The sequence below is a fragment of the Mustela erminea genome, chromosome 3 (genome assembly GCF_009829155.1).
Source record: "Mustela erminea isolate mMusErm1 chromosome 3, mMusErm1.Pri, whole genome shotgun sequence".
NCBI lineage: Eukaryota > Metazoa > Chordata > Mammalia > Carnivora > Mustelidae > Mustela > Mustela erminea.
The window spans coordinates 115,225,756-115,238,351 of NC_045616.1; the positions used below are offsets into that span (position 1 = coordinate 115,225,756).

At 42.4% G+C, this 12,596-nt stretch overlaps 1 protein-coding gene across 7 annotated transcripts in view; it reads left to right on the forward strand.

Annotated features, from left to right (window-relative positions):
- EBF1 (EBF transcription factor 1) overlaps positions 1-12,596 on the forward strand; it is a 387,792-nt gene that overhangs the window by 236,252 nt on the left and 138,944 nt on the right. For all 7 annotated transcript variants that reach the window (XM_032337165.1, XM_032337166.1, XM_032337167.1 and 4 more), the window contains exon 7: positions 7,935-8,016. In XM_032337165.1, coding sequence (XP_032193056.1) covers positions 7,935-8,016 — 82 coding nt within the window. The remainder of the gene's footprint in view (positions 1-7,934; positions 8,017-12,596) is intronic.

The window sequence follows — 12,596 nt, forward strand, 5'->3', positions numbered from 1 at the left end:
CAGGAGTTCTGTGCTGGGTGATTCCTTGGCGATCATGTTCCTTGTAATGCAAGCCGTTTATGACCTTAGTCTGTCCCCAACCCTGAGAAGGACAAATATACCCTTGAGTTTGTTTTCTGCCTCATTCCTGCTGTGGATCAGTCTATGAGGATGACTCCAAATGTCTGCCAAGGGCCAGTGTTTGTACCTTAATACATTTTAGGCAAGAAACACTTGGCACTTGAGTAGTAATCGTTGTATAAGAGTATCCCTGAAGACGAACGCCTTTTCTACAACTCCCAAGTTTACAACTCCTTGGACGTGTCATAATTTCTCACTTAATTTCCAGTCAGACCTTGCAGCAGTAGGTTATTAAGCTGCCGCCCCTTACCCCGTGTCATTTCTAAAGAATTGCGATTTATTCTTTCCCTGTTGGCCATTGGTTATTTGTCTCCCGTCTTTCCCTTCTCACCATCCTGATGCTTTTTCCGAGCTTTCAGATTTGACTTCTAGCATGAGGAGACCCATTTGCCGTGAATCCTTTTTCTTAAAGCTATTTTTAAATTCTTGGGTCTGCTGCTATTCTATCCTAACACTTTTTTTTTTTTTTTTTTTGTAAATTCTTGCCGCTAATTATGTTCTTCCGTCAAGGCCAAACTCTGAGGTAACGAATGCTTTACACGTTGATCATGTTCGTCCTTTCAGACTGAGAACACTTTCCAGAAATGCCCAAGATCTGAGGGATCATGGCCAGGGGAAAAAGTAAACTCCTTGAAGTCAGTGGTCAGTAATACGGGTAGCCACATGCTCTCCCCTTGGGATCCCCAAGATAGTGCCACAACTTGGTACCACTCCACCTTCCACTGTGGGGAGAGAGAAGAGAATTTGCTTCGTCCGCAAAGAATCCCCTCCGTCATCATATTTCTCTCTTTCTTCTTTCCTTCCTTCCTTGCCTCTCAAACAGACCTGCAGGGGTTTGAGTCAAGGCAGATCCTCTCCCAATAGTGCATTTTAATATCAGAAAAAGAAAGAAGGTCAGCCCGGTGGTGAGAAACCTTTGCCCTTATACAGGTTTGGCCTCCTCAGCCCGCCCTTGTGGCATCCTTGGGATTTTGGCAGACTTATGGGTATCATATTTTCACATGGATGAACTGTACTCTACAACATCTTCTGTGTACCAGGAACCCAAAAGTGCTGACATTGAAAATACAGGTTTTTGTTTGTTTCTTTGTTTGTTTGTTTTTCTAGCTGTTTGGGCTCCCCTGTTTTCAAGAGAGATCTGTTTTTCATGGTTGTGACCATGGGACTCTTGTTTACCTCTCCATGGAAAATGCTCATGGGGTAGTGATGGTGTTTCTGAAACAGCCCCTGGCAGCATGAGAGGTCTGGGTAGCAACAGCTGCTTTATGGTTAAACATTTTCAATTTGAGAGAATACTTGTACTCCTGGAAAGTCTTCCTTGGTTGTATCTGGGCGGTAGCTTTGGTCGTGAAGGCAGGCAGTTCTATGTTGTCGAGGCGAAGATGATGGAACAGTCTATGGAAAGGATTTCTCCAAAAAGGCCCTTTGATTTGTGAGGCATTTCCCTCTCTACCCTCCAGTCAGTATGTGTGGGAGCAACTTGAACTTCACACAGAAAGGACCCCACAGTTGTTTCCACATAGCTGTTTCCTGTGCAGGGGCAGAGCGAGCCTCCGTGTCCTGAATATCTTTAGGAAAGATTATCTGCCACATAACCATCTGTGGGCATAAGTCAGAGAAACTTTTGGGGAGCCTTAAGACTGCAAATGGAGGTTTTATGTCTGGGTTTAGGTGTGCCTTGATGCTTTGCTTTTCCAGCCTAGATATTAGGACAGCAGCTGAAACATCCAAACGTGATTTTTTCAGAATTTGTGTGGGGGAGGTAAAAACTCAACCTGCTCACCCTAGATCTACTGCAATGCTTTGCATAATATTTAATGATGTACAAGCTGTTGCCTAATGGTCGGTTTTACGGTGTGCGCCCTTCAGTTCTGACTAGCCGGAGTCCTCCATGATTTAAGCTGCTACCTCCCTCCTTTATGTGTCTTGGCCTTGGGTAAAGCGGCTCTAGTCATTATTGTCTCTCCTTGGTTTCTTCTTTTTCCTTTTTGTAGGTCATTCAATGAAACCTATAGTTCTTGTCAGTCACATAGGTCTTTGCTTCTTTTCTTAACCTTAACATTCCAAGAGAAAAGAATCCTTTTTGTATCTGAAAACCTGAACATTCTTAGTGCTGGGTAGTGAGCAGTTGCCAGAAATAAATAATGATCCCTTTTTCTATGCTGGGTACAATTTAAACATTTCACATATGTTATTTCATTCTCAATGACTCTCTAAAGTGGGTTCTGTTATTTTCCCCATTTTACAGATGCAAAATTTGAGACTCAGAGAAGTTAAGTAATTTATCTAAAGTCATATAATTAATTGAACAATAAAGTTAGGATTATGATGAATGCCACACAGTGGTGCTGGAGAGAAGTATTGTTATCCCGATGTTTTAATAAGGCCACTGAGATTCAGGGAACTGCAGAAATTTATTCAGGCTTATCTTATCTCCAACCCAAGTTCTGGCTCAGCATTCTCTATTGCCATCTTTATTGTAGAAAGTTCTCATTTCTACCCCCTTGGAGGTCCTGGATTGTGTTTAACTGAACAGATTAACTGAAAACTCAATATTCAGAACTGGGTTCTGAATTCTGTGTCATGTGCTAGGTATACAGAGATGATTTTTATTTGTTGTTATTTTATATCTTCATATAGCTGGAGTAGGTTCTGTTGGTTAATCAATGAATTTTCCTTTTGGGGGAGCCTAGAGGTAACTTTGATACCCAGTATTGTGCTAGTCAAATGGAAGGATACTCAATATACCGACTATCAGTTGGTAACATGTGATACAAGTAAACCATTGAATAAACAGTTTTGTTCTACAAATGTGTGTGTTTGGTTCAGTTAATGTGCAATGATGGGCTAATGTCCTACATTAGCCTGATTGATGAACCTAGACACAACTTTTAATAGGATGTCACTTTGAGTTTTATGACTGTCACTTCCCTAATGGAGGTAGTAGACTGAAAGCTCAATAATAGCTCATATGTTGAGCCCTTATTGGCTTGGCTTTTGGAAACCTTACATTCTCTTGAAACAAAATCATACGACTAGAAGCCAAGACATGTGGACTGTAGTTCTAGCTATCATAACTATTATAACTGTGGCTATTATCATGTCTCCTGATCTCTCCATTTTCTTATATGCATGGTGAAAAAGTTATACCAAGTGACGGTTCAGGTCACTTGTAAAGTCTTGTAATTCGTGGAAAAAAACCTTATACTGTAAGAAGTTCTTTGACCAATATAGGGTATGAGTTTAGTTTTGACTGTAGATAAATATCTTAGTTTTGTTGAGTCTTAGTTTTCTTGCCTTTTAAATAGGTTGATAATTCCTGGCATGCCTAATTTATAGGACTTCTGTGGAGCATTTGGTGAGTCCCTCGAGATAGAAGTGCTTTGAATCCTATAACACACCGTATGAACAGAAGATATGATTCATATTGAAAGTTAACAGAAAGGTGTTGGGTTTCTTACCCCACCCCTTCCATCCCCGAAAAAAGACTGGAGTTTGGTTCTGGTTGGGCTGTTTCCTGGAGTTTCTGGAACTCCTTGGAACTCCACAGGGTCAATAGGGGCTTTGTCCTGCCTCCAGTCTGTTTCCCACGGTCGGGAGAAGGCTGCCACACTCTTTCTCCTGACAACACTTTATCACACACACCCGCCACACAAAATGTGGTAATTCATGAGACAAAAGTGAGGTTTTGAGTTACAATAATCTCTGCTTTGTTGAAAACCCCCTCGGAATCTGAGATCCTCTCCATAGGTCAGCAGACATGTGTGGGTCCTCCGTTTAAAAATGCCTTAAAAACAGCCTGATAAATCATCCCCCAAATGTGTGTGCCACGTCTAACTCTGTCTCTCAGTGGGGATATTTTTAACTCCTACTTCTAACTTCTCTTGGTTCCTTTAAGGAAGTGTGATCCGAAAGGGTCAGGCATTTGGCATCTACTTAGGGGAAACTTTGAAAGAATTCCTGACGCTCCCCCTGGGGTAAGGCTGGCTCTCCCCAAAAGAACGGGCCCTTCAGAGCGTCTTTGCCACATAAGGGCTTGTGTGAGGCCCCAGGCGCCCGTTGATGCCGTCTCTTCCCTGTGACAGATGGTCAGGACTTCAATTTCAGCAAGCAATCCACTGTTGAGAGGGCGGGCAGGAGCTTCTGCCAGCATGCCAAGTGACAGGGCAGCTTAGGGTAACAGGGATCTGGGGTGTGCCCAGCATAGCTTTTGTGCTAACGATGGGCTGGTGACAGGCGCCGCGCCCCTGCTCATCGTTAAGGCAGAAGATCCCCTGCTCCCTTGATTCTGTTTCTCTCTGGCAGAGCCAGTGTCCTGTTTGCTTGTCTTTCAAAATCCATTTTGGCACCAGATGGCTCCCCTCATGGTGGCTAGCAGTTGTCTGACTTGAAGATGCCAGAGGGTGTGCTGACAGCTCCTTCTAACACAGCCTGTATTTGGCTGTCGGGTCTGGGCTCAAATGTCTTCAACACACCCCTGCGGCCATATTATTGACCCTGAGGAACTGGGGGTGGGGGCCCCTGGAGGGAGGATGTCCATGATGTCTCCCTCCACGGTATTTACGCTACTGGTAGGGAATCATAATGCCAAAATTATTCTTATCTCTATGGTTACACTTATACACACACTTATTAGTATAAATGCCATTGTAATACCATGACTCTCAATGGTACCATTAGTACTAATATCAGTACAGCACTACTTCAATTATTACTAAAACTACTGTAGCCTAGTGGTTAAGATCACAGGCTTTGACCAAATTTGGATTCTAGGCTTGGAGTTCCTAAGCTTTGGGCAAGTTATTTAAGTTCTCTGAACCTCAGTTTCTTCATCCATAAAACAAGATTAAGGGGTTACTTGGGGGGTTAGCTAGGGAAAATGTGTTTGAAGTTCCTAGCGCTGTGCTGAGCACAGGTTAAGTATGTAATACATGGGAGCTGATGTTATTGCTGCCATAGTCACCATGCTTACCGATGCCTGGCAGTCTCACAGCTCATGCCTGCAAACACCTTATAAGGTTGAGCCTGTCACTCTAAGTTTACAGAGAAGGGGTACAGAGAACTTCAGTTACTTATCCAAAATCACGCAAGTCAAAGTTGGGATATGAACCCCATTCTGGGTATTTCTAAAGGCTGTGGGTTACGGATTCTCACTGTCACTTTAGTGACAAAGAGTCCTCTCTTGAGGGTTGGTGTGGCTTTTAAAAATGCCCTTCCAACTGGTTTTACTTGAAAGCTAGTTTTCACATTTCAGATGTCTTTGGCTTGAACCTTAGTAAGATGGCAGACCCATTATCCTTGGGTTTCACCACCTTAGCTTCTTTTTTTTTTTTTTAAGATTTTATTTATTTAACAGACAGAGATCACAAGTAGGCAGAGAGGCAGGCAGAGAGAGGAGGAAGCAGGCTCCCCGCCGAGCAGAGAGCCCGATGCAGGGCTCGATCCCAGGACCCTGGGATCATGACCTGAGTCGAAGGCAGAGGCTTTAACCCACTGAGCCACCCAGGCGCCCCACCACCTTAGCTTCTGAAAGCCGTTTTTGATCACAGGGCCACCCAGCATTGGCCTTCTGAGAGCTCAGAGGAAAGGACAGTACAGAGGCACTCAGGGTTGTGACTCCTCCTCAAACCTTTTCCCTTTCCAAGACTGTCCTATTGAAAGGGGACATGAGTCAGGATCAGCTGATGGCCCCAGGGAAGGACAGAGTGGATTCCATTTTACAAATTTGGGCTTCAGTGGTGTCCCATGAGTCATTTCTCTTGTACGGAATGTTGATGAACTTTGGCCTCTGTGGAGAGAACCTGAAAGTAAGGTCAAATGATTATTCAGAGGCCTGCCTTTGTTGATGGGCAGTTGAATGGTGCATCATGTTGAAAAAGAGTCATTTTAGGTAAACGTTTACATTATATATATTTTTAAAGATTTTATTTATGGGGGGGAGAGAGAGAGATGAGCAGGGGCAGAGAGAGGGAGGGACAAGTAGACTTCCTGCTGAGCAGGGAGCCTGACGTGGGGCTCCATCAGGGACCAGGGAGGAGAGAGATTCTTCTGGGACCACACTCAGTTCAGTATTCAGAAATTCTGGGACCACACTCAGTTCAGTATTCAGAAATCGGTTAAACTCAGTGCAACTTTGTACTGTGTTCTCATTTCTGAAGACCGCTGTGTTATTTGCTTAATAGACTTTGTGCTCAGAGCTAAATTCAGACTGAGGCATCATGGCGTAATAGTTTTTCACAGATTACGTGTATCGAGGTGGGAATTTTATACTCCAGAACAGGCTTGAATGGGAGAAAGGTGAAGAAAAGAAAATCCCTACAAGAATTTAACTGCCCAGTATTTTAATGCGTTCTAATATTTTTGGAAAATACGTGGGCCTGATAGCCATAGGCCTAAAAGTAAAAGGGGATGGAGAACTCAGGGTGGGTTTTTATTTTTATTTTATTTCTTAAAATTTTATTTATTTGAAAGAGAGAGAGAGGAAGAGAGAGCATGAGTAGAGAGAGAGGTAGACAGAGAGGGAGAGGGTGACTTCCCACCAGAGCGGGGAGCTTGACATGGGGCTTGACCCCAAGACCCTGGGACTATGACCTTGGATAAAGGTAGCTGCTTAGCTGACTGAGCCACTCAAGCACCCCTCAGGGTGGTTTTTAAAATGCTTCTTTCCCCAAACATGGGTCAGTGGAGAACGAGTAGAATGCCAGCATGAATGTCCTAATAGGACCTTTGATACCTGCTGTCTTTCTGTGACGGACTTTAAAAATTACAACATAAGAAATAATTCAGGGAGTGCCTGGGTGGCTCAGTCAGTTAAGCATCCATCTTTTGGTTTCAGCTCCGGTCATGATCTCAGGGTCCTGAGAGTAAGTCCCATGCAAGGCTCCTTGCTCAGCCAGGAGTCTGCTTGAGTTTCTCTCTCCCTTTTCCCCTCCCCGCAATGTGTGTGTTCATGTGCCCGCATGCCCTCTCTCCCTTACACACAAAATAAGTACATAAATCTTTAAAAAAAGAAATAACTCAGAAACCTATAAGGTGGCCATCTAATTTATCACCCAGGATGGGGCACTTTTCAGAGTTAAAGTGGACACTATTAATACGTCCCCTAATATAGCCGGTGTAAACCAGGTTCGTTCCTGGCAAATTTTTTTTTTTTTTTTTGATCACTCTAGCAAGTAAAACACATGGATCTCACTTTAGAACAAATTCAGGTACCAAGGTGGCAACAAAGTTCTTATTCAATCACGAATAGCTTTTGTCTACAGTAGGCAATATAAGAAAAACATGCAGGAAATATTTGAGAAGTCAAAGGACTTCAGTCAGTATGTGAATCTTATCTACTTCTTGTGGGTACTACTAATTAAGGTATTTTATTTGGAGGTGCTAAAATAAAAAGTGTTTACCATCTCCTTATATTCATCTAACATGCATTTTGCTGGTTCATCATTTGTGAATTTATGGGGCTTAAATTACATGTTGTTGGAACCATGAGTAATTCTCAGGCAATTATACCCAATTGGAAACTACCTTAAATTATGGTGAAGACCTTCCCTCTGAGTAAAAATACTTTCTTGGGGGCTTAATTCTTTTGTGAGATCTGTTGGCAGCACTGAGAGTGTTTCCTTCATAGAGAAAGTCCAGCTTAGATGCAAAACAAGGGCTAAAGCTTCAAATAAAATATTGGGTCTAACACCTTTCTAAACATTTCAGAAGATACGTGGAGAACAGAACGTATAACCTAGATGTGACTTACTACTTTTTTTTCCCCTTCTGTGTCAGGATGGAAAAGCTAACCGTGATGATTTGTTTCTTCACAGGTTCTTCTTGAAATTTTTCCTCAAATGTAACCAAAATTGCCTAAAGAATGCAGGAAACCCACGTGACATGCGGAGATTCCAGGTGGGTTTGTCTTGTCTTTCTTAAATCTTGATAATGGCACAAATATCAACAGAGGGTACAAAAAGTCTTAGGCAGAGGAAGATACAGAGTCTAGTTATTTCCCCAGAGGTGAGGAGCAGGTGAGACTCCTGGTCCCCCCGGTCTCTGCACTCTAGGAGTTGTTTTTATTAGGGAAGCATCAGGACCGAACCACCTGCGGTCATTGATTGAGACAGTGATGTCCTCTGAGCCCAGTTTGGCTTCCTGAATGGACTCACAGACTTAAACCACTGCAGGTTAAGTAAAGTACATAGAAATGATGTACTTTCTAGAATTACATCCTCTTCTTCCTTCCTTTCTCTCTGTTGCCCTCTCCCAATTTTGGAAGTTGTCACAGTAATTGTCTATTAAAAACAGACCCCCTGATGCAGCAGGGCACATCTAGAGTGTAATATGGGTGACCCTCAGTTCTGTGTCAGCAATGTCCTTGGATAGACCGTGTGAAAGTTCTCAAGCACCAGTCACATCAGCCACCATTCAAAGCATGAGGGGTGTGTTTGCCTCATATAATTACACATTTAGTGACAGAAGAAGATGTGAAAGCAAAGTGTTAATTTTGAAAGCACAAAATGGTAGTTAGGTTTTAGGAAAGGTTGCTAAGTTCTAGATACTGGCGCTTCTCAAAATCGAAAGTGTCAAGAACCCCCCAGGGATCTTGTTAAACTGCTAATTGAGGTCTCCGGTGGGCCTGAAACTCTCCATTTTTAACAAGCTCCCAAGCGATGCCAATGCCACAGACTGTGCTTTGAAGAGCAAGGTTCTAGACTTGTGTTGCTTTCCATCTCATTTTATGGGTAACTCATTTGCATGGTCAACGTTAGTTGTCGTACAATATATCAGAGTAATGACGTGTGTATTCACCCATATGGTCTTTCAGTGAAAACAGTCTGGTGTTGAAAGTATACTCTTAGGTATAGCCAGTCAGCTTTAAGTGTAGATTGAAATGTATGGTCTCTGAGAGGATCTTGAAAAACTTCCCCCTCTGATGGGGGAAAGGTTATGGGATGATTCTGAACACTGATTTTCAGACGTCAAGATCTCTTTGTCTCCTAGACGATACTTTTTTAAGACGTGAGACTTATTGATCTCACAAAAGAACAAATTCAGTAGAAAGAAGACATTTTCTCCCAAGAACCTGTACCACTTTTGTAAAATCATCTTGGCCTCACCACCTATTGTCTTGACAGAGATGGATACAGAGAATCCCTGAATCTAGTTTCCTGGAAAATGTTTCTCCTGGCTAGTTACTGACCCCAAGTTAGAAGACTTGAGTAATCTCCTTCCCACATAGGACTTTTTTGTGTGTGTGTTGAGATGGAGTTGGCTTTGCTGCTAAACGACACATATGATGCCCCAGTGTGTTGCTCCATGTCCTGCAACATGAGGTTGGGTTTCACTATAAAGTGTTTTGCAGCTTGTTTTGGTCTTGGGATGAGCCATAGCTTGGTCCCTTGACCAAGCTTGGGTTAGGAACAAGGCATATCCAGGCACGAACCAATTCATGTCTAATAAACATGTCCAGTAGACACATGTCATGCCTTATGAATATCAGGATTCACTTTGCTCTGCTTCTCAGGGCAACAGACTTAGAGGTGCACTTTGGTGACATTGGGAATCTAAGTGTATTTTTGTAAGACTTCTGGGGCCTTATTTTTCCCTCAATGGACCTGTTAGTGAAATGTCTGAAAGCCTTAAATTATAGAGATGTAGCTCTCATAGGAGATGAAAAACCACCTCAGTCTATTATTTTTGAGTATCTAGAAAGCTTTATTTTTGCAGATAGTTGTTCTTCATTTAGTAGAAAGGCTACTGAGATGAGGGGTGGCATGAATTGAATTTCTGGAGAGCCTCAGTTTCCTCAGCTCTAAAATGGAATAAAAATTATGATTCTTCTTATTTCACAATATATAAATGACAACATTTGTATGCATAACTAATTTGCAAATAATAAATAGAAATGTTAGCTTTTGGGGAAAGTACTTGTAATACACAAAAACTGGGTCAGTATTTCAGTACAGGGTTTCTCAATCGAGGCGCAAGTGCCATTTTAGACTAGACAATCCTTTGTTGTATGTGGGAGGGCGGATTTGTCCTACACACTGTAGTATGTTTAATAGTTCATCACTGGCCTGTACCCGTAGAGGCCAGGAGAGAAATTCCCTCAGCCCTTAGCCTAATCATGACAACCCAAAATGTCTCCAGACATTTGTAATGTTTTCTGGTTGGGGTGGGGATGCAAACTTACCCCTACTTGAGCGTCATTGGTCTAGTCTTATACCTAATGGTTTCTGACAGCCTCTTCCTGGTGACAGTGCTATAGTCCCAAAGAGTGCTCTTTTTTTATTAAGCATGAGAACTGCCTGACCCAAGGTCCATATGTCCTTCAAATACATGTGTTCTTCCTTGTGAGTCTCCAACCATCCTAAAGTAGGTAGGCTTCTCTAAATAGGGGCAGCAACCTTGGCCACTACAGAGCTAATTTTTGAGTTGAAGAAGAGCTCTGTCCATCAGCAAGGACAAATTCCTTACTGGATCTCAGATTTAAGCAGATTTGTCCCCATCACCCCATCATCACTTTCTGGGAGAGGATAGAGGGAGCCTATGGCAGAAAGAACATTAACTCAGGGTTTTTTGGGTTTTTTTTTGTGGGTTTTTTTGGGTACACATTTAATTAATTATAATTTTTCCACAATTAGCACATGGTCTTATGCATGTAGGCATGTGGATGTTTATGCAGTTGAGGAATGGGTTAAAATAGTACCTCAAATATCCTTACCAAACCTTTCTTTGTTTTCCCCAGTGGTGTTTTTTCATTAATATTATGGTCCTGTATGTTTCTCTGCATCATCTCATGCTGGTAGCCATCCCATCCTTCTTGAGCCCATCTTTTCCTTGGATTCCACACCACCATTCACTCATTCTCAGCCTTCTTAAAGGGATGCTATTTGTTTTCTCTCCTGTATATATTGAAATTCCCTAAGTTTTCTTTTGAGATCCAGATCTTTTCCCACTTTGTAGGAATCTCTTAACTATCTCCTTCATTCTCAGCATATTAACCACTGTTTGGACACTCAGAACTCCTGAGTCAGGTTCCCTGAGACCTGACATCCAAATCCAGACCTAGCTCTCCAGCTGCCAGTTGGAAACTTCCAGGAACTTCAACTCACTGAACCCCAAAGTCCATTGTCATCACCTTTCTTTTCTTTTTTTGTGCTTCCATCAGAATTTGCCTTCTCTTTCCGTGTTCCCTATCTTGGTCTATTTCCATTTATGTTAGGGCTGGGGAGATGACTGTTTATATCTGTGTCTACATTCAATGTGTTCCACGTAGGTGTATATAAATATACGTGCCCATACATGTGCCTTGACATACATCTGTGGACATTGGCCATGATGGTGATAATGATGAAGCCAACATTTATTAGGTACTTATTATGTGAGAGATATCATGCTAAGTATTTTACATGAATTATCATTTTATCTTCACAATGTCCCTGTTAGGAGTGTACAAATATTATATTTATAAAATGTAACTTTACACATGAGAAACTGAGGCTTAGAGGAATTAAGCAATTTGCTCAAAGTCACACATCTACTAGGTAGTGAAGAGGCAATGATTCAACCCAACCATCTGGCTCAGATGTTACCTAATGTGGAACACTAAAAAAGCTGACCAGAATCTGTAGGGGGACACTTATTGCCGAGAAAATAAGGAGGTCTCTCAACATCTGAGAGTCAGAGTGGCTCTCCATGAATATGTGCTAAAACCTCAGGAAAGCCATGGAGAGGTGTTTGCCCTATAACAAGCCTGAAGCTACTATCTGCCTGAGGACTATTGGAATGCCACCAGAGTTCGTCAGGCAGAATGGAGTTGCATGGAAGTAAAAGAACATGAGCATTGTTTCTGAGCAGAGCTACAGTGTTGGCCATTTTTTTGCTTGTATGAACCTTAGATAAAGAAGCTGTTAACTCAGAAGATGGCTCTAGCTTTACTTAACCTATGGAGGCTTGGGTCCCTTCTCCAGAGCAAGAAAGACCCATCATATAGATGAAGCATGAGTAAAGTAACCTCTGATATCTCAGAGAACTCTAGAAGAAACCATACGGAAGTTCCCAAATTTTAGGACTTGCCCAAGAAGGGGGAAATTAGGCTCCCCTGCAGCTCCCCTGGCTGAAAGCAATGTGTTGTAGAGACACTGGTTGAAGGTCACCTGTGAAGAAGACACACAATTTCCATCATTCCTCTCATAGTACCCCAGTAAGAAGTAGGTTTTCTGTTGCGACCGCATTTAAGGAGGAATAAGAAAGTGTCTTTTTGGCATCAGAAAACTCTGGTCTATCCTTGACATCTCAATGTGGTTTTTCTCAGTTATATTGAAAACCTAAGACCTAGAGACATCTGATCGAAAACGTGCTCTCCTGACTATTAAGTGAGCTCTCTCCAACACGCGTGGCTGCCGTTTTTTTCTCATCTCATTTTGTATGCTCACCAGGCCACCCCGAACTTCATACAGCCACGCCAGAGCGTGTCTCCTCTGAAC